A 26,508-nucleotide genomic window follows, 5' to 3' on the forward strand; every position below is an offset into this window, starting at 1 on the left:
ATCAATGAATGGGTTGCTCCTCAGTTGGTATCTTGATCAGCCAGTACCTAAATTCTTCTGTTTCTTCCCTTTAGGAGCAGGAGTGGCTAACACAGGCTCTCCAGCTGCTTTGGACTACAACTCCTATCAGCCACAGCAAATGACAATGGATGATGGGAGCTGTAGTCCCAATATCCAAGGGGACCACATGACAGCTTCCCCTGCTCTAGAGGAAAGTGCCTTTATGGTATATTTAGGCTCAGAAGAGACCACACCCCCACACCAAATATGCTGTACCTCTTCAGTGGAAGCTGGTTTGCTAGCCAATTTTGGCTGAAAAGCAAACAGATGCTGCCAACAAGTGTGCTTCTGTTCCCGAGCAGAGTGAAAGCTTCAACCGCTTGTTTACTTCCGAGACTTCTCCCTTTATTTTACAGAAAGGCTGAGTATGATCATGGGTATCAACTTAAGCTTATTCCCATTTATCAATGATCTATAGATGAGCCTTCCTAGGCACTCTGAACCCTGACATGGTCAACATTCTTTGTCCCTGGGTGTCATTACAGAGGTTGGAGGTTGACAGCAGCATGTGTTTTTCTTTGTCTCCCATCCAAGTACTAACCAGGCCCGACCCTGCTTAACTTCCAAGATCAGATGGGATTGGGTGCTTTCACAGTGGTGTGGCTGCAGGCTTTTTAAAAGAATTGTTTGGAATTTTGCTGGCACTTTTCATGTCCATTCTGAATGCATCACGACTCACACTAGACTTTGAAACTGCTTCCCAAAAGAAGTAAAATAACCCTAACACTGGTCTAATATAATAAATTATGAGTGTATTTAGAAACAATTACAGGAATAAACAAACACACACAACTCATGCTTTTGAAAGAGCGCAGAGCCTGGCGGAAATCTATTTCAGTACAAGTTGCGCCTTTAATCTTAAATGTTACAATACAAAAAATAATAATAATAATAAAAATTGGTCAATGGCATAAGAGCAGTTAACTTTTATACACAACTTTTCTACGAAAACTGCTTTCCTCCAGGAAGTTTTCAAATGCAACTGGATTGAATTTCAATTTGAGGGAGTATTTGTTCTTATACACAATAGTTAAGTCCCTCAACACATCAATTAAATGCATTTAAAAAAACAATAAAGGATCAAAAATAAAATGAAACTCAAAAAGGCTTCAGAAACGGAAGTCAGAAACATAAATCATATTCATGGAGTGCTTTTTGCCACATCCACGGCTAGTGAACCTTTCTGGTTTTCTGACCAATGGTCAGTATATTTCCTTTTGCAGTTTTGCCTCGAATTCAAAAGAGATAACAACATTTAGAGTGAACTTGCTAGCTTGCAAACAAGTATATATGTATTTTTTGGTTGTGTTGAAAACAATAGGCTTTACTAGGACAACAGAAGAAATGAATAGAAATACCAAGATTCAATGACATCATAACTGGGATGTTAAGACTTGGCATAAATTAGGCTCCAGCAGAGCATTTGGAAGATTTTAACAGCATTTAACTTGCTGATATGCCAGGAAGCCTTAATCAAATACTAGAACATTCTCATATAGTGGTCACAAGACTCAAAATAAATACTGACCTCTTTCTATATTAAAAAAAGAACACAAAAAAACCAAAACCCAGAATCTTATTCTGCATTCTTCTTACAGCATACGGGATCTGTACATATTTTATTTTTGGACAAAACATGATGTGTTCCACGCAGCACAGAGCAATTGAGGTATGATGTCCAATAAAGGTGGCTAAATTCCATAGTGAGAGTTAAGCAGGAACTCTTAAATCTAAGACAGGTTGAGTGTTCCCCCCACTCCTGCAGCCTCCAGAAGTGAAGACTTGGTTTTCAGTTGCCATTAGCCACAGATAAAGCAGGGAGACTAGAAGAGGTGGTGAGTGGGTGGGAGCAGGGGGGAAAGAATGAACCACAGCCCTTTGGCATGAGTACTGAAGCTCACAGCTTATAGTCAACAGCAGCTTGAGTCATCTCCAGCAAGGAATGCTAGGCAGTAGAAACCATCTTAACAGGAATAAAGATCCCAATGGTTCAGCACATGCTCTTGGAGCTGCAGGATTCTTTTCTTTTTTTCCTATGCACTGTGTGCTTTTGCAAAAGAGAGGACAACAGTTTCCCTCCATGGTTCTTAAGTGAAGGTAAATGCAAAATGCACTTCTTTACAGTCTTCCTATGGCACAGTCATGTCTGCTTTGCACGTTAAACCTTCTGTCTTTCCCTTGCTGCACAAAATCATTGAACCTAACATATTCCGCATCTTGGAAGATTCATTTAGTCCAGAAACCATGCTTCCTATTTCAATGTTTGCTGTTGTTTTGACACTGTACACATTTACATCTCATTTGTATAGTGTTTCAGGGTAGGTGTGTTGTTCTCTCCAAACACTGCAGACTAACTAGCTACATAATATTGACATGCCGCTCATCGAAGGCTCACACATGAACACTTCTGGCAGCTCAATGACATTTCTAACAGTCAGGCAGTAAAAAAAAAGAAAAAAAGGGGGGGGGTCCCAACCCCTTTCAGACTTTATAAAGCCTTTTTTAAAAAACAAAACAAAACAAAACAAAAACAAAAATTAGTAATCATGGATGTCTTATTCATTCCGTTTAACTTGAACCTGTTTAAAAGATGACAGGGAGGGAGAGAGCAGATTTTAAAATAGTACAGAATAAAAAAAGAGAGAAAAGCAGGTTACTTAACTGAACATGATAGCTACGTTTACTGGCAGAAAGGCAGAGTTTTTTGTAAAGTTAGCTAAGGTTGAGAAATATCCCTGGATTCTTTTGCAACAGGGATTTTTTAAAAGTAAAAGGATTTTTTTTTAAAGTAACAAAAACTAACCTAATCATTGGCAATTGCTCAACTTAAAATATACCACAAATAACTACAGTATTTTAACTGTGGCACCCCTGGAGGGCTGGCAGGTGAGAACTTCCATACCTAGTTTCCATTGAGCTGCTGCGAAACTCCACTATGGTCAGCTATTGACCTCTCGCGGCTTTTACTCTCTCGCTCTTCGTCCTCTTCATCTCGCTCATCGTTTCCACTGTGGTTTTTACAGTAAAGCCTAAGAAGACAATACAAAGTAGGGGCGGGGGGGGGGAACAACCCATGTCACAGGGTGTTCATCTAGTCCAGTGTGTGCCATTGTGATTATGTTTACATTTGCTTTTTAATGTATTTCACCAGTTGCGTTTTATGAGCTATTGTAAAACCAACCTGAAAATGTTTAATTTAAGACCAGGGATAGAAATGTTTTAAATAACCTAAATGAATGGGTAAATATTCTGGCCTTAGGGCAAGCCAAACAGATTTAGTGGTTCTAACTTTGAGATAGGCAAGGCTATTGTGTCTCTCACTTGTGCATTGCTTCCTTGCTGTTGTCACCAACTATCTATAAATGGGGCTAAGGTTCCTCAATCACTGTAAAGCTAATGGGGGGGGGGGGAGAGTAGGATGGGACTGATCTCTGAAGGTATTAGTAGTGAGGCTGAATTTGACCAAAACCCTTTCTTCCCTTGCAGCAAAATATCTTCCACCAAACTACTGTCCAGAGAATAAAAAGACTTTGGAGTGTTTGACCAAATCTGTGCTAATCCAGTTCTTGCTGGTCCTTCATGGGTTTCTTATACATACAGATAAGGTCACATGCAGATCCCACAATAATTCCTAACCCCTTCAGAGCAGCCAGGCTAATCTAAAAGCCTAATATGCAATTGTGAAATACAATGGACCATTGCCATTTATTTGGGTAGTTACATAAGGGAGTGTGGAAAGTATTCATCTCTGTTCAGTATTCAGTAGCATATAAGGGCTGAAATGGAGACAATAAATATCTAGCATCTATTCGGTATTCAGACAAGTCCTACTCACAGTTAACCAACTGAAATTAATGTACATTAATATTTTAAATCTTTTTTCCCGTGAAAATTTTCCAGTGCCTTATGTCTACTGGAATCTCATTTAGCACTTACTTAGCACTGATTTAATCAACAAAACTAAAAGAAGTATAGCATTTAAATTTTATATGCTATTTAAAAAAAAGATTTTCCAGTAGCCAAAATATTTGTACTGGAATATTTGATTAGGGAGAAAAATAAGCACTGTTGAACTACACTAATAGCCCAATCCAAGCATGTCTATTCAGAAGTAAACGGCTCCTTTACTCAATGGGACTTATTTTTCATCAAATGTGTACAGAAACAACCTAATGAATCTTACTTCTAATTAGATACAAAAATGATCACTCTGCGTTATACTCAATCCAATTCAAAGCTTATTTATAAAACACATTTTACTGAAACACTTGTAAATATTATAAGCCATGCCATGTCAACTCATGGCATGTGTTAGTTTATGTGGCTTAAATTAAGGAGCTGGGGGGGGGGCAGAATGAAGGCACCGAAAACCATTAGAGTACTAATTCTAACATGGCACAAAGCCCTAAGCGTGTGTGCGCGCGCACACACACACATATATATACATACATATACATATACATACACACACACACACATTATATATATATATATATATATATATATATATATATATATATATATATATATGTATATATATATATATATATGTATATATGTATGTATGTATCACAGCCACCTGAATAAAGTTCACTACAATTCTCAAGCTGTCCATGTACAGATATATTTATTTACATACATAATGTATACCCCCAATGAATACTTCAGTACGTATTCTTGTTCCCAGCATGGCTAACAATAGCAATAAGCATACAACTAAAAATCTATTAAGTTATTAATTAATTTTATATTGGGAATATGTTTTTTCCAAGTCCCAAAAAAAAATACATAGCAGCTGAAAGCTTTGTGGGAGCTTTTCTGCTTCACACCACTGCTTGTTAAGATGCTGTCTTTGGGTGTGTATTCTTTAGGAGGAACTAACTGAATCAGTTGGGCACAAAAAGCCGGGACTAAGTATCATTCTATCCTCCCTGCACTGCAAAGCAATCCAACAAGACTGTGCTCAAGACGTCTGAAGGCACCTTCCAGGTAAATCAAGCTAAGACACTCAAAGAAGGAAAAACAAATAAGGCGACATGAAGCCAAACCACCAAATCTGAAGAGACAGAACTTGCACCACACTGTTCAGGAAATGCCACTTTGTGACCAACCTTTGGGGTCAGACACAATGGCAATAAGGCCATTAGGCACTGGGGTGCTGGAGAGCAGTCATCCGTAAGAAGAACTGTCATAGGAAACTGCAGTTGGTGTTGAAACCACCTAGAAAGGGTCAGAAGGCAAGTGACGGCCTGAGCTCCCAGAGAGACAACACTGGGCTGGACAAACAGCCTGATGTGCTGTCATCTCACTTTGGCCATCACTTTCAGCAAATCCCTTCTCAGCTTCCATTTGCTATTTGCTTTGGGAGGGGGGCGCGCGAAGAAATAACTGCATAAGAACTATTCAGCTAATTATAAACAGGAGTGGGGAGCTTGTAGCCCTCCAGATGTAAGTAAACTCAATTCAGTCCAAGCCAGCGTGGCCAATAGATGATGAGAGTTGTAGTTCAGCTACAAGGAAGGTCACAGGTTCCCCATCCCAGGTACAGAAAACGCTATTAATACAGACCCACTAAATCAGAGGCTGGGAACCTGTGGCTCTCCAGATGTTGCTAGGCTACAACTCCCATCACCCCTGACCACTGGCCATGCTCAGCAGGGTTGATGGAAGTTAGAAGCCACCTACAACTGAGGACTGCAGACTCCCCACCCCTGCACTACATTTAGGAACACAAAGAACATGGTTGTAGAGCAACGTTTCAAAAGCATGCTTTTTAATACATTAAAACACACAAGTTTAACTTTGGCAGAATGTCTTGCTAATTTCAAAACAGAACGCTTACTGGAAACATTATTCTGTGTTAAGCATAGTGAAGAAGTCTACAGTCTTCAGTGGAACAAATTGAAATATACTGCCTCATGTGAGTTTCCTGTTGGCCAAAACATACATGCCTCTCTATTCACATCAGTTCAACTACATAGAAATGATAACCCCATGGCCAGCCTGCCCTATGCTCCAGTAAAGTGTGTGGCAAAGTAAAAGAGAATGGCATTTACTTGTAAATTCCTCGTGACATGTTCTCAATGTATTTTGCTTTGTCTTGCACTCCACAGTGGTAATGGTAAGTCTTGATACAGGCTTTGATTTCGCATCCAATAGTTGCACCAGACTGACTACAAAGGGTGCATTTCTGTTACACAGAGACATTAGAGGGAGGAGACAGAGACACACACACACACAGAGAGAGAGGGGTAGGGGAGAGAGAGAGAGGTATTAATCTATATCTTCCTGCTTCACAATAAATTTCATATTCTTAAAGTTCTCATTTCTGGTAACATTTTTCAACAGCATGCAAGCAGTTTGCTGGGGAATTCATGTTATTAAAACTTTTCAAAGTAGATACAGCCGCTCAACATGCATTACTTTCTATCTGCAGTAGTGGCTAATGTGACAGACCAGGGGAGACTTGGCTCCAAACCTCTGCTTTACTACAAAGCTTATTCTGTCACTTTGGGTCAGTCACTGTTTTCAAGTCTACATTTGCTGTGAGAAGAAAGGGTGCAAGGAATCATGTCTTCAGCACTCAGCTCTTTGGAGAAGAGGCAGGGTAAAAGCCAGGTGGGTGGATAGGTCAGGCTCAGACAAGAAGGACATACCATTCTTTTCCCTCGTTTGATTTCTTGAAGTACAGTTTTAATATCAAAATCACCAAACTCTGCCCTTGAAGTTGTTGTCAATTGTACAGTGCCAGAGGAGAACAGCTAGGAAGAAAGGAGAGGCAAAATATTAGGAATGTGGGAAACCTTGGCTGTGTGGGACGTCAAAAAAGGACATGTGACAGGCAGATGGCGATGTGCTGAGGCTTTAAAAGGGGTATGGGCACATTCACTGAGGGGAAAAGAGATCAGTCAAGGACTACTAAGTATGCTAGCTATATAGGTTCAGAGGCAGTACACAGTGAGGGGATAAGTCTTGGCTTCAAGGCTTGTTTATAAAGGCATCTTGGAAACATCTGGCTGGTAACTATGGGAAAGAGGATGCTGGACTAGATGAACTTTTGGTTTGACCCTGAAGCACTTTTTATGTCATTAAACTAGGTGGCACCATGAAGTGTGCAAGCCCTGGCTGGTAGACAGCTATATTTCAAATTAATGTGAAGCTCTGAGGAGGTGGACATCCAGCTTATGATACTATGTCATGGGAAAAGTTTCACTGAAAATGTTTGAACTCCCAGAGAATAAGGACAAAATGACTTTTCTCACCATGCACTTGTAATGTGCAGCTGCCTTTTTGGCATTGAATATATGAAGCTTCCCTCGAGCTTCATTTTCTTCTTCACCTGCATGACAGAATCCACATTTAGGTTTTGTATCACTGGGGCTGCTTCTGTGCGGCGATCTGTCTCTCTGGAAGAAAAAAACTTTTCTAAAATGTGCCAGAACAAGAAATATGGTTTCAACACAAGGCAACAAAGTAAGTTCATTATAAAAAAGAGACCTAGACTTCTTTGAGAGGTTTATAAACATAGAAGGTACTTACATAAGAACTGCTTTCTACATCATCTGTGCCATGTGAAGATGTGGATCGAGTATCTTCTGGCTGCCCTTTGAGACTCAATTTTCTGGGCCTTCCTTTGCGCCCCTTCTTTTTGGGAGGGGATGTTTCCAACTCATTTAGTTCATTTAAACCTTCTCCTAAATCTGAAGGAAGAAAACCCCCACACATAAAAAGGCTAGAATGGTTTTTCACAAGCTCCTGTAGGGTACACACCCACTGGCACAAAAGATTGCCTGGGGAGGAAAGCAGGGCTTGCTTTGACATGGCAGCAGCAATTTATTGGGCTAAACCCAGACTTTTTAATTATTTGAAAACCTGTGTTATAAGACCCCAATGTTCCCCACTGCCATAATCACAATAACCTGGGAAAGCAAGTTCCAAATAACTTATGTAAGCTCACTTCCAGTTATAGGAAGGGAGGAACTGATACGGCTAAAGTTCTCCCATGTTCACTTCTCCCATTACTTCTGAATATACATAACAGATTCCCAGAATAAGCAGCCAAAGAGCAAAAACAAGTATTTTCTTACAGTGTTCCTTGAATTAAACAGTGCAGTTATTAGAATGTCTACTCAAACCATTAGGGCTTGCTTATTCTGCTTGTTCAATGTACTGTACACTGAATAGATTGTTGTTCTGTTCTTGCTAATAAGTCTTTTGAGACAAGAAAACATGCAGGCTCCCATTTCTCTAGAGGTCAAAGCACACTCTGCTCATGGAGTTTTGATTAAAAATGTGGACACTTTTTCAATGAGCCCAACTTCAGCCACACACCAATAGTGAGGGAACAACCAATAGTGAGGGAACACACCAAAGGCTGAGGGAACAGCCTTTTTGGTATTTTTGAGGGAAAAGTAATTCCACATGTGCAGACAGGTTAGAATTCACAGTGGAATTTAGGCCAGATAATGGAACATGTTAGGTAAAGGTAAAGGGACCCCTGACCATTAGGTCCAGTCGTGACCGACTCTGGGGTTGCGGCGATCATCTCGCTCATCATCAAATCAGAAACAAAGCTAGACACCACACCTGCAGATAAACTTTGAGGAACTCGTCTCTGTGGTGTTAGGATTTAGTTCAGAAAGAAAGCAACACATCATAAGGTTTATAAACTCTTGCAAATAGTGGTGAAAGTGTGAAGAGAACTTTTTCATCCTACTCCCATAATACTAGACCATCACACAATGTGCTACTGGTTGCTAGAATAAGATGTGCTGATTGCTTAAATAGCATTAAAAGACAAATTCAGAGAGGATGATAGGCCCATGTGCAACCTCAGTTTTCAGAGGCAATGCTATGCTATGGTTTAGTGCAGAGCTTTCCAAACTTTTCACGTTGGTGACACACTTTTTGGACATGCATCATTTTGCGACACAGTAATTCAGTTTTGCTAGCAAACTGGAGGTTAAACTGACCCCTTTCTAGCCTGGTGAGAAGTGTGGGGAGCATTCATGCGACACACCCACACACTGTAGCTGACACACTAGTGTGTCACGACACAGTTTGGAAAGCTCTGGTTTAGTGATCCGTGGACAAGCCTCCCATTCTCCTCCTTCTACCACTTCAGCAGAGATTAGTGTCACTTTAGAAGAATAGTGACTTGCCATGTCATAGGACCCAGGAATTCTGGCTCAAACCCTGATTAGCTGAGCTGGCTTTTGGCTTGTTTAAGGACTCTTCTTTGCTTATGCTTGTGATCAAGGAAGGTTTACTCAAAGAGTAATTTATTTCTTATTAATATGCTTCTGCCCTCATCCTATTTTCTCTTGACTGGAAAGCGTGTACTTTTTGATGCGGAACTACTTAAAACAATGAGCTATGAATAATTTTACCTTCAGAGTTGTGTGGTGTTTTCTTATGTTTTCGACATAATATCCTAGGGATAGAACATTGGAGAGAGCAAAGTCAGCCACAAAGGAAAAGCTTTTATATCTGCTTAGAACTATACCGTCACTAACAAGACTTCAAGGCACTTTGCACTGAAAGAAATCCACCTCAGAAAATCTCTGCTTAAGTACGAAAGTTGGTTCCTTTAATGGTGGAGAAATGCAAGTGGTCCTTACATGTAAATGCCTTGAGAAGGTTTCTCTCGGATCTGAGCTTTATCATGCAACGCACAATAGTAGTGATAAGTCTTGTGGCAGGTTTTTACATCACAACCAACAGTTGCTCCAGGACAGTGGCATAAGGAGCACATCTGAAAGCAGGAAAAAGACACACATTTGGAACCTTTCTTCTTACCATCAAAGGCAATTAGAGCAGAACTGAGGGAAAGGAAGCTTATTGCACTTAATTGGTTCTGCTATTTCTTTTGCATGATACTTTAGAATGTGAAAAGGAAGCTGCACCAAATTAAAGGCAGAGGAAATGTGTATTCAGTCCGAATAAACAGGGATTATACTGTACTTCAGTTTCCATGTTAAGTCTGTTACAGCAAAAACACAAGTTAAAGGCACCTTAAAAAGCAACTAATTATGGTATAATAGCTTTTGAGCACTATGGTCCATGAAAGCTTATGCCATTGTTGGTCTAAGGTGCCATTAGACTCCAAGATATTCTACACTTATATATCACCTACTAACTCGGATAAGTAGCAAAGCTACACTTTTGAGTTACACTGTGTGTATCTATCTGGCACACACATGATCTTCAGACACTCCACTGAAATCAAGAGGAAATGCAGAAGCCCCAAATACAACTAGCTTTGTATATTAGGCAAGAAGTGAAACAGTCTGTATTTAAGTAGCTGCCAAATTAATCCATGATTTGCAACACAATCCAATCACTTTAGGAAACTTATCGGCGTACAAAACAACTTCTATTAAAATCTTTTCAAGATCAGATGTTTGGCAATGCAGACAATTCTGTTACTGAAAACAGCTGCAAAACTACTGTTGAGCACAAAAGCAGCATAAGAGTGTGTGCCTATTGCCTCTTCCAAACACTGTTATGTTGCAGTAGCTCTTCTCCTATGGCAGCTTTCTACACAAATACATTACAGTGCAGTGGTATAGACACACACACACACACAAAAAAAGGAGGGGGTTTCTTCAAGAACAGTGGCAATTCACTTTAAAGCTCCCTAGACCTTGCTGTGCCAGAAAATACATTCACAGGATGGAGCAGAATGACCCAGGGGTGTTGCATCCCGTTTTGCAACTGGAGATGAAATGGAAATGTGCTGCCCCCTTCCTGCTGCCCGCGTCATGTCTCTCTTACCTGCACTGCATGCTGGTGCAAAGCGCTGGCAGCGGTATCACCTTCCAGCAAAACCTTGTGAGATCTCACAATCTCTGGAAGAGCTCACAAGATTTCAGTGACACCTTCCTGGAAACTGGCACTGCTGCTTCTCTGCTGGCAGTTTTATCAACTTACTGAACAAAATTTCATTTCGAGTTGAGCTTTTTCACTTTCAAGAGCTAGAAATGCCATCTTACCAGCTTGGTACCTCTTTTTATTTCCTTTTCAACGTCTTCAATGGAAAAGCCTCCAAGACTCTCATTATCAGAGTGTGAAGATACCAAAGCAGATGAAAAAAGCTAAAAAGAGACCAAAAGAGAGAACAAGCTAATTGTGACTTCAGGACTGATTAAATTAAAGACATATCAGAACTTCTACATTAGAGAGAGGTTTCTTAACATGCAGTACTATAGGAAGTTATGAATATATAATGTTCTGTTCTAAAGCGTTTTAATGGGCAGTATGATCCTATGAATAAGCTTACTTGGACACCAGTCCTATGAATTCAACAATGTTGACGCCTGCCTGGGGGGGGGGGGAATCACACTAAAAATAACAATGAGAGGCAATTGAGGGGAGAATTATCAGGCTGGAGGAAGCCTCAAGTACCCCCTCCCACCTGTCAAACTCCTCTTAGCCCACTGCAGCAGTGTTCTACCCTAAGAGCAGCTTCCAGCAGTGTTTGGGAGCACTTACCATACACTTATGATGTGCTGCCACCTTCTGGTTTTCAGAAAGCAGTAGCTGCCCACATTCGTTATCTTTGTTGGATCTGCAGAAGCCGCACTTGCGCTGCCTGCCGGGTCCCTTTTTCTGTCCAGCTGCTGCCGACATGATTCTTACAGCAGTTCAAAGAATGCTACTTCAAGCCTTGCCAATGCAACACAGAACAACAAAAAAGAGGGTACAAACAATCATGTTAGCCTCTCTCTAGTTCACCAGCTATTTAGCATTCCTTATCAAAAGCATCTTCAAGATTTAAAATGCCTGGTGGTGGACCATGGCACTTCCAAGTAAATCTGCATGTTGCCAAAGCAGCCCTTCTGCAAGGAATGAAAACTGACAAAAACCCCAACAGGAAGTGTGCCCAAATAAAGAAAGTTGAAAAAAGACAAAGAGCATTTGAGAAGAATGGATATCATACCATCTTGAACTTAGAATGCTATAAATCAGTCTTTGCTATTGATTTATTTTAAGCTGCCCTAGGAAAGTCAACTGTATTTTAATACAAATTTTTAGAAAACATTGTAATAGAAAACACTCAACAATGCACTCATTTGCAGGCTCAGCTTGTAAATAACAGAGGATCAAAATGTATCTTGTGGCAAACTGCTGATGAATGATTTAATTTGCTCATCCATGGAGTATGCACATTACAGAAAGCATCAACATCTGAGCTTGTCAGGTAGACATGTTCATCCAATTAGTTAAAATGTGGCTATCCACATTTTACCAGATTTCCCAATCATTCTAAAATAAGAATATTAGAAGCCTCCAAGTGACCAGGACATCTGCCATTGCCTCATTGAGAGAGTCACGCATGCAGCTACAAACTCATAAACTTGTGCAGTATGATACAGATCAGCACTATGGCATGCATAGCTTTCTCATGTATGTGCAAAGAGCTACAGGAGTTTTGGCCAGAAGACTGAATGAACCACACAAACACTAACAGCACAGCGCTATGCCACTGAGCAGGTAACACTCTGGTCTTCGGAAGCTGTGCATGTGGTTCTGGTCTTGACATCACACTTGTAGTCATGTGAAGAACATAGAATGTCAACCATTCCCCCCCCCCCAAATAAAGTAACTTCTTTGTTGCATCATACCAAGAGCCTACCGCATCCAACATCCTGCTTCTCACAATGGCTGGGCAGATCATTCCAGGAACCCTACAGCTGGGGCTTGAAGCCAACTGCCCTCTCATTGTTGCTCCCCTGCAACAAGGTTCAGTGGCATCCTGCATATGGGCATGGGCAGTCCTTGTAGCCACCAGGGCTAATAAGCCTTTGACACAATGCTCCATTATTTTGTCTAACCCTGTTTTAAGGCCATCAGCACCACAGCTTGTGGCAGCTTGTGCAATGTATTGCTCTGCTTTCCTTTGGACCACATCAGTAAGGCCGGTGTGTGTGTGTGTGTGTGTGTGTGTGTCTTGTCGCCTGGGCAGCCCAGGATCTCCATGTCCACTGCCCAGGTTTGTGCCTGGGAAGGTCACTTCAGTGCTACTAACATAGCAGATTGACTTCACTCCTGGAGGCACACTTTATTGTCTCTTGAGACAGATGCTAAGAACTGGTGCTTCTTTGTCTAGCCTGAATCAGTTTCTTTTGATGCTCCAATCTAGTATTATGTATAGTATTATGTATTATGATGCTCCAGTCTAGTATTATTAGTATTATTCTAGTATTATGACAGGTGCAGATAACGACAACCACCACTCACTTTCCCCACAGCATCATGGCCGGGTGCCCCCCCCAAAAAAAAAATCTGGAAAGCATCAGATTTTGGAACCTTTCCTTTTAGCAGAGTGGGTTTAGCTTCATAATAATTTTGGTTGCCTTTTCTCAGCTCTAATGTATCCTTTTTGAGACGGGATGACTTCAAACATATTACCACCACCATCTTCTTCAGTTATATCCCACTACTCCTCCAGGTGGTGTACATCAGTGGTTCCCAACTGGGGGTCCGTAACCCACCCAGGGGGTCCATAGCACCATTCACATAACAAAAACTACCATAGAGATATCAAAATTTTCAAAAGTAGGGTTTTTTCAAAAGCTTGGCTTTAGAAAAACTTGTCCACAGTACTTAGCTAATTGGGAACCATTGGTGTACATGTTTCTCCACCTCTCTACATATCCACAAAATAACTGAACATTTTGGAGCTGGAAAAAGTATGTTAAATTTCTAGGGACTGATAACTAGTTTTGTGGCAAATGACTGAAGTGATTTTTTTGCCAGCTCTGGCAAAACATGTCACCCTTACAACTTTTATTTTGTCACAATAAAGGTAAAGGTACCCCTGCCCGTACGGGCCAGTCGTGTCCGACTGTAGGGTTGTGTGCTCATCTCACTTAAGAGGCCGGGAGCCAGCGCTGTCTGAAGACACTTCCGGGTCACGTGGCCAGCGTGACGAAGCTGCTCTGGCGAGCCGGCACCAGCGCAGCACACGGAAACGCCGTTTACCTTCCCGCTATAAAGCGGTACCTATTTATCTACTTGCACTTAAGGGTGCTTTCGAACTGCTAGGTGGGCAGGAGCTGGGACCGAGAGACGGGAGCTCACCCCGCCGCGGGGATTCAAACCGCCGACCATACGATCGGCAAGTCCTAGGCACTGAGGTTTTACCCACAGTGCCACCCGCGTCCCTATTTCGTCACAATATATGTGGTCATTTGTTGACCCAGTAACAGGAGCTCAGCTCACTACCAAAAAAATAGGCTAACAGAAGAACAAAAAAAATTATTTATTTATTGTTGAAGGGTTTATATTGGGCCTTTCAAAAGATGCCCCCCAGGCTTACAATCAGTATCATATTTTAAAATGAATACTGAGTATTTTCACACTTCAGAAATGCAAGCACAGCAAAATGCAAGATGAAGCAAGAAATTTAATAAAATACTTCAGCTTCCAACATAACAATTTCTAAGGCATCTAATGAAACTAACAGAACTGTTGCTAAGTTTGTGCTTTTTACTTAAAATTTAGTTTGTTAGTGCCTTTAATCTTCAAAGTATCATAATTCTAACACCGTTTGACATTTATAAAAATCAGGCAAAACTTTCTAGAATGAGATGTTTGACTACCCTTGTTCAGAATGCAATAAAATTTTCCATTCTTTTGAGATTTTTTTAAATGAAAACTTAAATATTAGTCTAAACCACTTTGAACCTTCGAGAACAATCCTTGTGGCACTCTAGTGTAATCAATAAATGCCTCAGTTATGCAGATAGACACAGATCCATTTCTGATTGGGTGGTGCCACCACGGCAGTAAACAGTTAGGCAGTGGCATGGAACCTGTGGTCCTCCAGACATCATTGGACTCCTCCTCCTCATCATCATCCCTGGCTACTGACCATGCCAACTGGGGTTGCCAGAAATGGTCCAGCAACATCCGGAGGACCACAGGTTCCTCACTACTGGTTCATGCCCATCCCTCAGAGTGACCTCCTCAACCTTCCCTTGTATAAAAGCAACAGTAGCAATGCACTCCTTCTGAAGAAAGTTTCAAATATCTGGAGGACACCAAGTTGGGGAAGGCTGCTGTATTCACTGGCCTTTGCAATATAGTTGCCTTAGTTGTCCTCACAACACTGTCCTTGATTTATGGGGAGATGCTGGAGCTCAGTGGAAGTAGAGCATCAGCTTTACATGCAAAAAAGGCCCCAGGTTCAATCTCCTGGCATATTCAAGTAGGACTAGGATATGTTGCTCTCTGAAGTCTTGGAGTGATGCTATGATCAGTGTACATAGTACTGAGCTAAACAGACCAGTGGTATGACTTTGTATGAGGCGGTTTCCTATGTTTATGGCCTACAATGTTTTTCTCTTTAAAATCCAGTTTTAGTTCAAGCTTTCCTGCAATATAATCTGAAAAAACCACCAACTGAACAGGAACCACCAACTTTAAAAAGTCAATGCACCATAGAAACCTGAATATGCACACACATTCCTGAACTGGAAACTGTTCTGACAGTTTCCCAGCTAATAACAGAAGTCACATGCCACTTTACACAGCATAAAAGTTTCTTCCAGAAACATCAACAGTAGCAACAGAATGGTTTCAGACTAAAGATTGCCACTGCCTATAAATGCATTTCAAAGATACTTAATTTGCCAACCCAGAATCCCAACTTCTTACTTGCAAGACTACTCAGGAATTAAGTTAAACATGTATGTTTACTGAATCAGGGCCTTAAGCATCACCAATATGTTCTAGTGGATTCTTTATGAAGGTTTGATAACTACCATGATGTATTTAGCAGAATAAAACTGGGGAGGGAACCCCACCTCCTTTCAAAACAACATTCAAGGCTTTATTTCTCCATAGCATGGCTTTATGGGTACCAAGATAGAAATGTGACCATTTCCCCCTATAAATGCCAATTACAGTGGTGCCCCGCAAGACGGAAAACTCGCTAGACGAAAGGGTTTTCCGTTTTATGAGCTGCTTCGCAAGACGAATTTCCCTATGGGCTTGCTTCGCAAGACGAAAACGTCCTGCAAGTTTGTTTCCTTTTTCTTAACACCGTTAATACAGTTGCGACTTGACTTCGAGGAGCAACTCATAGAACGCAGTGTACATAGTAGCCTTTTTTGAGGTTTTTAAAGACTTTGGTGATTTTTGAAGCTTTTCCAAAACTTCTTTTGCAGCCATTTGGTAAGTTAAGCTTTTAAAACTTTTTTTGGGGGGTTTGGATTTTGGGTTGGGGTGTTTGGAATTCAAGGACTTGGTGTTGGGAAGGGGTTTGCAAGAATCTGGAAGCTTGTGTGTTTTTTTCTGCATTTTTATGATTTTCTGTGACCATTGGGGCACTCTGCTGTTTTTTAAAAAAATTCTGGATTTGAATTTCTGTGTGCTGGGTGGGTGGGGGAACAGTTGGGGAGGGGTTTGCAAGAATCTGGAAGCTTGTGTGTTTTTTTCTGCATTTTTATGATTTTCTGTGACCATTGGGCCACTCTACTGTTTTTTAAAAAAAATTCTGGGTTTGAATTTTGAAATGCTCTTTACAGTATGTGTGACTTTAAAGAGCACTTAATAAACTCTTGTTGTACCAAATTTGGCTTTGTTTGGACTTTTTTTGACCATAGGAACGCATTAATTGATTTTCAATGCATTCCTATGGGATTTCGTGCTTCGCAAGACGAAAAATTCGCTAGACAAAAAAATTCGCAGAACGAATTAATTTCGTCTTGCGAGGCACCACTGTATTGTGTCTTAAGCCCTTCTTGTGGCCCACTGCACTTTTCTAAATCCCTCATTTCTAAGGCATGGGGGGAAAGGCTGGCTCAAAAAAAGCTTCTACCAGCAGGCTATTTATTAAGTACAGGAGGAAAAGCAGCAGTGATGTCACCTAAGCCATGGAAAGGAGGGAAATTCAAGAGCTGGTCTTCATGCTCCATTTAGCTGCTAGAATCAAGTCCTAGCCTGTCATTTCTCCAAGAGGACAGGGCTTCAGAGGTCTCAAAACGGCCAAACATTTTAGTATGATTGGGTATACTTCACATTTACGTTATAACAAAAACATGCTTAGGATTTCCTGGGTTTGCAAGAGATCTTGCAACTGAGAAGTAATGCAGTAGCAACATACAAAGAGGAATGTAGGCAAATGAGCAGGTGCTTTTGGACTGAAAAAAATTGTGGCACTAGCATTATTTCTGAAATTGATCACTGGAAATCTTTATGCTTGGCTTTCAGAAATGTAAACAAAGTAACTATGGAACAAATGGCAAAATTCTTTTTGGGACTGCAAATTAATGCTCCAAGAATGTGTCTGAAAAGGGTTAGCATCCATGGTGCCAACTGTGAATACTATGGCATTCCCCTTTAAAGCCCTGTAACAAAATACTAGAAAATAGAGAATAGAAGTGCTTAACTTGCCCTGGATTCTGCTGTGTGTGTGTGTGTGTTTGTAGGAAAAGATTAATAGTCAGATTAAAAGCAGTAAATGGAAGTCACATTGATTTAGGCTTCCAGCCCTATGTAAAAATAGTAGACTTTAAAACTGTGTTGCCACTTAAAGATATTTGTGCAACAGAAACCCTAGTTTTGTTACAGTGCACTCAACAGGGAACCTTGGTCAATCCCAGCTAACATGTTCATCCTTTCGATAGACAAGCTGGCAGACACCCATTGCCCACTGGTATGCTTTTATATCTTCACAAGTATGTGCAGAATTTTTATTTGCACACCCAAAACAATTATATGCAATGGGTCTCAAACACTTGGGGTGTATTTATTGGGTGAATCAGCAATGGGAGCCACAAATCACAAGCCAGAGCGCTACAGATATCCAAAGCAGGCAAATAAGCACCTGCGCTTTTTCCACTTCTGCTGTGTACATACAATTGACAATGGCATTAGCCAGGCACACTCTGTGCCAGCTCTTCAACATATGTGCTTGTTCTCCATTGTCAGTCAGGCACAAGTCAACCTTGAAGTCCCTAAATGGCATTGGTACAATATATATTAGGGAACTGCTACCTTCCATTATTTGTTTGCTAAATCCACCCAGCGAAGATCATCAGCTGAGCACAACATAGTACACCCTTGCAGTCTGAGTAAGGCATATTCTAATGGGATACTCACATTTTGACGGAACTTAAGTTAAGACAGAATAGTACAAGCATTCTAACTGCTCTCACCAATACCTGTGTGCGTATCAAACCAAGAAATTTCTCCCAGAGGTTTGGGGAGGTGGAGGCAGATGACAAAAGCTTGATTTTTTAAAGTTTTAGGAGATGGCCTGGGAACCAAACATCTCTCTATATAAAAAGCCCCTTTCAAGTTTTACACATTACGAGAATTTAATACAAGTGACAACTACTGTCAGTCCCATAAGGAATGAGCTTTTAGTTATTCAAGATGAAGCAAGACAATTACTCAAGACTCAGAATGTTCAGAGAATCGGTGACACTTGGTCAAAGCTCTCCAAAGGTGTTTGTCTTCTACCAAAGGCCAGTGAAACAAAACCCAAATGTGAAGAGGCTATAGAGAACATTAAGAAGTTTCATATGGAACTGGATGTGTATGTTTCATATCCACACATATTTTTCAAGATCTCAGGAAATGTACTTGTCTGTCCTCCTGAAACACACCATAGCTACAGGAAAGTAATACTGAAATGAAAAGAGAAACAGGCAGGGTGATCAGAAAAATTCATTTCAACAGAACTCCCCTGGTCCACAATCAACATGGGACACTATGTGCCCAGATAGAAATGTTACTATAGCAACATCATCTCACCAAACTCCTCGCTGTACCTTTTTTTTACAGATAAATGCACTTCCAATAGACTATGCCTGAAACCAGGAGAGGATTTATTCTTGAATTTGTACCCCAATCTTTAGTCAAAGAGCAGCTAACATACAACCAAAACAAGGCAGTCCATAGTACCAGGCTTGGAATCTTTTAAGATTCCAACGCGATATACAAGGGAAGAAGGATAGGAAGGGAAGAGGAAAATAACAACAAAAACTCAGGCACCAGTTTCTAAACACTCATTCCTATAGTGGCTGGCTGGCAGAGGGCAATAGGATAACTTGTAATGGCAGGCATAGGAAAGCTGCCTTGTACAGTTAGATCCTTGATGCCTCTAGCAGCTCAATGCTGTCTATAATGATTGGCAGCATCCATCCAGTGCTGCAGACATGGAATGTTTCCCAATCATACCCACAGTTGTTGGGACTTGAACCTAGAACTTTCTGCATACAAAGCAGAAGCTATACTGCAAAGCTGCAGCCCTTCTCAACCCTTCTACAGCATAGACAGCAGGCACATTTTAAGAGCTGGAAGTCCCACATTCATCTCACCTCAGCCACAAACTCATTACGGCTGCAATCCTGAGTATCTACTAGAAAGTAAACTACACTGAACATCTCAGGACTTATTCCCAGGTAAACATACATGGGTGGGCAGCTTAAAGCAAACCATTGTGCCCTAACCCTCAGATTTGCAACAAGGGGGAAACCAACTGGCCGTGCAGGGCAAGGACAACTGAATAACACACAAAACCCTGGGCATCTGAAAATGTGCTAGCTTAGTGCAGCTAACAATGAAGCTATTGTGAACATAAGAGCCTGCTGAATCGTTGCAGCAGGCTGCATTAGATGACCCTCAGGAGTCCCCTTCAACTCTACAATTTGGTGATTCTATGAATCAGGCGAAAGGCTCATCTAGTCCAGCATCCTGTTCTCACCGCGGCCAACCAGATGCCTGTGGGAAACCTGTAAGCAGGATTCTAGCATAAAAGTGCTCTCCACCTCCTGTGGTTTCCATCTACTGGAATTCTGAAGCATTGCTGTATTACAAACACATGAACTCTTGTTTTTACGATGACATCCTTATGAAGCCAGCAAGGCAATGCATGGTATCAAGGAATAAGTCTCACTGAATGCTATGGGTTTTCCTTCCAAGAACAGGTGCTTAACGCAACAGCTCTACTAGTCAGATATTCGGCTTGTGCATGTGTATGTGTCGGTGGAATTCAGTACAGGTTTGCTTGGGTGTAAGCCCCAGCGACCTCAATGCAGTTTCCCTGTAAGTCAGTCCCATCCCCAAACCGCGAGTTTAGGCCTAGAGCGCCCAGGTGTAGACACGAAGACTTAGGACACGTGGGCCCACCTCCGCCCAGGTGGGACTTAGTAGCTGACTGACCTTGCACCGCTCCCCCGCCCCACGCCCAGCAGCCCCTTCCCCTTACAGACCCATCTCACAAGGCTCCTGCGAAGAGCGGGAGAGGAACCTTGTACTTGGCGGCGAGCCCCCTGGAAGAGAAAAGTGCGCGGTCAACCTCAGCGAACGACCCAGCGAAGCAGCAGCAGCAGCAGCAGCAGCTGACCCGCAACTCGGCTGCAGGGCCCCCTGGAAAGGCCGGCGACGGGACGCCATGGGGCTGCGGGTGGGGGTGAGGGAGGGAGGGAGGGAGGGAAGAGCAGCCTCCCCTTTAGTTCCTGGGCAAGGAGAGCGGGAGGGAAAGGCAGCACCCCCCCTCGGGGTGGCTGGACTAGATGACCCCTGGGCGACCCTCCCAGCCCGGCTCCTCCGAGGGCCGCCGGAGGGGCGAGGGCGGCAGGTCCCCCCGAGGCCCCCCCGCCCGCAGGGGGACGCGGGTGTCCCGGCCCCCACCCTAGGGCAGCGAGGAGCGGTTCCCATGGCAACCGGCCCTCCGGGAGGGGGGCGTGGGGCGCGGGACTCACCCGGTCGGCTGGGCAGGAAGGAGCGCCTCTCGGCCGGGGCGCAGCTCCTCGCTCGGCGTCAACCGCCCTTTTCCTCCGGAGGCTCCGCAGCAGCAGCAGCAGCAGCAGCAAGAGGAAAAAGACGCCGCCGCCGCCGCCGCCGCCGCGCTTGACGCAAGCACGCACGAACGGCGCCTGACGCCCGCGAGACCGGCGTTTTATGCCACGCCCTCAGCCAAACCAAGCGGCTCGCCTGCCCTTTTGGCCGCCGCGGCGGCCGCTTACTACGCATGCGCCCTGATTGGGGTGGTTTTTAAAAAACCCAACTAATATGGCGACTGCGAGGGACTCGACTTTCCCTCACGCGCCTTTGGTGGCGGGATGGAAGGAGTCGTAGGGGTTAACCAGTCTCGCGCCTGCGCAGAAAAGGGAGCGGGAAGAGGCGGAGCGGCTAGCGCGCGCTCGTTTCCAATGGAGGAGTTCCGCGCATGCGCTGCTGCTGCTGCTGCCGCCGCTGCAGGTTTTGTTTCGTTTGATTTTGTTAAAGAGGAGGTGGCGCGTCCGGCTGTTGAAAGGGTTGAGCGGTTTTGAGCATGCGCCCCTCTCCCGATTATAAATGTATTTGTTTAACTCCACCCCGGACATTTAGTGGGAATAACGCAGCTGGACCCGTCAGCGCTTAGGGGCATGTGGGAGTGTTTTAAGCACTGGTTGCACGGAATGTGTTTGCGCACCCCCCCCTCAGAAAAATACGCCAAGCCAAAGTTTTGTAAAAAAGAAAAGCAAAGCAAAATCTCACTCTCCAAGGGGCAAAATAACCAGGACTGTGAACTATCGGATCATGGCCCCTGAAGGCGCGGGGGGGGGGAGGGGAGAAGTGTTACCTATCACCGGTCTGACGAAGTGTGCATGCACACGAAAGCTCATACCAAGAACTAACTTAGTTGGTCTTTAAGGTGCTACTGGAAAGAAAATTTTTTTTTTTGTTTTGACTATGGCAGACCAACACGGCTACCTATCTGTAACTATCACCGGTCAGTGGGACAAAAAAGGAAGGCGACTCTCAGGCTTCTGGTGCATGTTCAGAGGAGAGATGGCATAGGAGAGGGGCCACCACTGAACAAGGCACCCCTTGCGCTCACTGCCTTGTGGCTTTTTATGGCGGGCAGGCAGCGAGCAGAGCCACTCCTGATGACCGCAGTGCGCAGGCGGGTCAATATCTTGGCAGACAACCCCGGACAGTTTAGGCTCTTACCTGCTAATGGTAAGGCCTTGAATTGGGGCCCAGTAGCTTACCAGCAAGCCAGAACAGCACGTCCAAGGTTGGCCGGGCATGAACCCTCATTGGGCCACCTGCCGGGCTGCAGCATTCTGCACCAGCTTCTGGGCCATCTTCAACAGAAAACATATTGCAGCAGTCTATCCCAGAAGTTACCATGGGGTGCTGGGACTACAAAACAGCCATAGCTGGTGAATCAGCTGTAGCCAGGCAAAAGTGACCCTCGCATCAGAGGCTACATAAGGTTGCAGTGATCGTTTGAAATTGATGAGCTCCCCAAGCTATGCAGCTGCTCCTTCTGGGAGCATGCTGACCCACTAGCAAAACAGGTCACCTTCCCAATGCTTGGGCCCAAGGACCACCATTCACCCCCAGTACATTCAGCTTCAGGTTTATCAGCTCAGCTGCCAGGTAAGAATGCAGAAGTTTGTATCCTGAAGCATTTATGGTTGTTTTGAACTATGTCATATAGCAGACCTGTGAAAATCAATAAACCATGCCCATTAGTTTAAATGGCTCTTCATTGCAAGGGAGAACACCCTAACAACATCCATGGCCCACTCCCTCATTTCTTTTCTCGTATTTCACCACAAACATCAGGAATATAAAAATATGTAAATTGCAAATTGGATACCATTTGCTTAGATGTATCATTCTTCTTTAGTCCAAGTTAGAATAAATAACAATACACATTTGACAGTAGTTTGGGAAGGTGGTTGTTCCTTTTTTGTGTTTTGTTGTTTTCTTTTGTTTTGCTCTGTATCCAAGTCTTAACAGGAGAGCTGGAATATCCAGCACCCTCCAGAAGTCTTTGTATAAAGCAAGGACATCCTCACACCCTGCCCCGCAATTTCCCATTAGAACCAAGCTGACCACAGACAATGCAGCCAGCAATTAAGCCTGTTTTCCCACTCCCTTGAATATGATGAAGTTTCTGGGTGCTAAACAACAAGAAACGACAAGAGAGGGTGAAAATTATTGCAGGAGATAATAGTGGGTGAACATTTGGATTAAAAGGTCTGGGTGCACATGCCTCACTCGTGTATGAAACTTCCTCAGTGACTTGTGACTGTCACTCCTTTTCAGTGTTCCTTACAGGGCAGTTGGGAAGATAAATTGGGATAACCCAAGCTTGCCACCTTGAAATCTCTAGAAGAAGGGCAGCATACACATGACATGATAATGCATTGTCTTAGCTGCTCCCTTAGACAGAAAACAGATCAAATGGATTCCTGCTCCACTGTTGTTGATTTATCATCACGGTTTATCATTACTGCTGCTAGTGCAAATGTTCCCTAAGCCTACTTTGCATATATCTGAGCTATAAGTGAATTGTCACAGACAACTGCACACTTTGCCTTTGGTTGCTATGTCATCCCACTGTTTACCGGTATCTGACTCTCCAAGGGTCGTTGGACTCCAGCTCCTATCAGTCCCAGCCAACTTGGCCCCAGTAATCAAGGATGATGGGAGTTGCAGTCCAGCAACAATTACAGACCCACAAGTCCCGCATCCAAGGGTAACACTCCATGTAGATGATGAAGTCTACAAAAGATTTTGCCATAATAAACTTGCTCACTGGAATTAGTTGTACAGGAATCAGTTATTTTACCTACCACTTACTTCTGGCTGATAAGTTCTGTGTACCGGTAAGTCTAAAACCTGCGTATCCACAGGCTCTCCTTTCATTTGTCTGCACCAGAGGCTAAAAGCACATTATGAAAACCAAAAACAGCTGGGCAAGGACTGCCCCCTACTGGGTAAGGATTAAAATTGCATGTGCTGCTGCCAAACACACTCCAGCAACACACCCTAAAAACTGCAAAAAGAAAAAAGATTGGCCTGAAATCAGGTTACAGAAATAATGGTGGCCTGCTTTATTATCATTTAGGTAAAGGTACCCCTGACCATTAGGTCCAGTCGTAAACGACTCTAGTAAAGCGACATCGCTCATCTCGCTTTACTGGCCGAGGGAGCCGGCGTACAGCTTCCGGGTCATGTGGCCAGCATGACTAAGCCGCTACTGGCGAAGCAGAACAGTGCACGGAAACGCCGCTTACCTTCCCGCCGGAGCGGTACCTATTTATCTACTTGCACTTGGCATGCTTTCGAACTGCTAGGTGGGCAGGAGCTGTTACTGAGCAACGGGAGCTCGAACCACCAACCTTATGATTGGCAAGTCCTAAGCTCTGTGGTTTAGACCACAGCACCACCCGCGTCCCTTATTATCATTTAGCAGCTGTTTAATCTGGGGCAATTTCTCCACTACCGCGACTTTAATTTACAGGCAAATTCCAGCATGTTACAATCAAGTTTATCCATCCTTTGTTAATTCACACAATAATAGACAATGAGAGATATAAAATGGTGCATTTGAACTCAGCATCTCAGACATGATTCCCTCAATAAGAATGAGGGTTCATTGGCAAAGTTGTTCTCTTGTTGAAAATCATAGCCTAGTATTGCAAACAGGGGCGACGTAACAGAGGTCTGTGCCTTTAAGACTTACAGGGGCTCTCAAGATGGAATCAAACCAGAATCTTCCCCAAACCAAAACTCTACTAAATGAAAGATACACTATTTTATCATCACAGATGACTGCCTTTAAAAAAAATTTCCCCAGGCTAGAGGAAAAGAGGAGAGACTGTCCATGGCATTAAACTTGGGATTTGCAAACAGTTTGCATAGTGGTTAAGAGTGTTGGACTTTGGGGAGACCCAAGTGGAAACCTCTGCTCAGCCAGGAAGCTCACTGGGTGACCTTGGGTCAGCCATGCTCTCTCAGCCTGAACTACCTAACAGGGTTGTTATGAGGATAAAAGGGAGAAATGGGGAGAACTCAGGGGAGGAAAGGTGGAGCATAATAGATTAGTTAACTAAAATAAATCTTTTAATTTGGATTTGCATTAAATAAAACAAATTCTCAAATTCTTAAGTAAATCATGTGATGGCTGGCCTGAAAAATGTATTTTCAGCATCTCTAGATCTTTAGCACTCTTTGTATTCAAGGCTTTCTCTGCATCCAGCTCTCCTTTAGCATCCTCCAGCTCTGTTATGTACTGAGTTGAATAGGATCCAAACTGCAGCAGTCTGATTGGTCCTAGAACAATAGGATTCAGAATGCAGCAGTCTGATCGGTCCTAGAACAATGCAGCAGTATGATTGGTTGGCAGGAACCACCCAATCATGCTCCAGATAGAAGTGAATCCACAACCTGATTGGCTTACAGTAGAATTCCGGAATTAGCCAATCATGGGCAGTCCATTGTGTAAATAATGTATATAAAGCAGATACTTAGAGGGGATTTTCATTCATTCCTCCTCACCACTATGAGCTGAATAAAGAGCATGAAATCACTTTGTGACTCTGAATATATTTCACTGGCGACGAAGGTGGGATCCCGCTGAGCTGACTGCCACACACAGCACCGCAGCACCGCCACCTGCCGCACCGCTGCCTCGCACCGTGTATCCAGGCTTCAGCTCCGGGACACAAGGAACTCAGAATCGCAACCGACAGCAGCTTCTCGCCATTCAACCCAGCATCTGGAGACTGGGAAGCGTACGCCTCCCGTTTCACCTTCCTCCTAGAAGCCAAAGGGGTCACCGACGAAGAAGACGCCAAGAAGAGGGCGATATTCTTCACCGTCTGCGGAGAGGAGACGTTTGAAATCACCCGGGCTCTCCTTGCGCCTGAAGACGTCGCTACTGTTCCATACAAAACAATAATGGAACAGCTGAAGGGGCACTTTTCGCCACAGCCCTCAGTGGTGGCTCGTCGAAATGCCTTCTACGCAAAGCGGCAAGCCCCTAGGGAAACCATAACTGGGTTTGTGACCTCCCTCCGCCAAGCCGCCCGGTTCTGCAACTTCTCAGAGCTGGAGAACATGCTTCGTGACCGCCTCGTCGGTGGCCTGAAGGATGAGAAGCTGCAATGACGCCTCTACGCTAAGAAGGACCTAACGTTCCAGGTCGCTCTGGAGGAGGCCCTGGCAACGGAAGCTGCCGAGAGGTCGACGCAAGAGGCACGGCCGAGCCTGCCGTCCCAACTGAGGGTCCACCACAAAGACCTCACCGACGACTCAGGATCCGACAGGGAGGAGGTGCACAGAGTACAGCAGCACACTCAAGCAGCCCACATACCACAGCTGCCTCGACGAGAAGGAGGGAACTGTGCAAGCTGCGGAGAAAGTCACAAGAGGAGGACCTGCCGTTTCCGCAATGCAGAGTGCAGGCAGTGCAGAAAATCGGGACATATCGTCCGGGTGTGTTGGGCTCGGCCCACCCGACGCCAGGCATCAGATGACCAATCCAAGAGCCCCAGGTCCCGGGGCCCAACGCACCAAGGCAACTCGACGGAGCTCACGGACTTCCAGGTATACCAGTTGCCCCACCCCAACATAGAGAAAATTTATGTAGAGGTACAGATAGAGGGGGGCCCATGCCGCATGGAGCTTGACACGGGTTCAACT

General features: G+C 43.6%; 1 protein-coding gene across 2 annotated transcripts; it reads right to left on the minus strand.

Moving 5' to 3' along the window:
• Positions 1–856: 856 nt before the first annotated feature.
• PHF6 (PHD finger protein 6) lies at positions 857–21,134 on the minus strand. Of its 2 annotated transcripts, XM_083595476.1 has the most exons (12): positions 20,781–20,952; positions 20,289–20,348; positions 11,554–11,727; positions 11,055–11,156; positions 9,681–9,814; positions 9,450–9,493; positions 7,600–7,760; positions 7,323–7,466; positions 6,717–6,821; positions 6,117–6,250; positions 2,963–3,089; positions 857–2,639 (listed from the first exon to the last, which is right to left on the minus strand). In XM_083595476.1, exons 3-11 carry the CDS (start codon positions 11,689–11,691, stop codon positions 2,963–2,965), a joined length of 1,089 nt encoding a protein of 362 aa, XP_083451602.1. In that variant the 5' UTR covers positions 11,692–11,727; positions 20,289–20,348; positions 20,781–20,952; the 3' UTR covers positions 857–2,639. The 2 variants fall into 2 exon arrangements, with proteins under 2 accessions (XP_083451602.1, XP_083451601.1); XM_083595475.1 differs by lacking the exon at positions 20,289–20,348 and having other exon boundaries at positions 20,781–21,134.
• Positions 21,135–26,508: the final 5,374 nt, after the last annotated feature.

Source organism: Podarcis filfolensis, assembly GCF_964270895.1.
Source record: "Podarcis filfolensis genome assembly, chromosome: Z".
Taxonomy (NCBI): domain Eukaryota; kingdom Metazoa; phylum Chordata; class Lepidosauria; order Squamata; family Lacertidae; genus Podarcis; species Podarcis filfolensis.

Coding starts and splice junctions, on each gene's coding strand:
- PHF6 (XM_083595475.1), bottom strand. CDS start 11,691: ATGTCGGCAGCAGCTGGACAGAAAAAGGGACCCGGCAGGCAGCGCAAG. Junction 7,761..9,449: donor AACACCACACAACTCTGAAG/GTAAAATTATTC, acceptor TTCTTCCTTCAG/ATTTAGGAGAAGGTTTAAAT. Junction 6,251..6,716: donor TCAAACGAGGGAAAAGAATG/GTATGTCCTTCT, acceptor TCTGTGTAACAG/AAATGCACCCTTTGTAGTCA.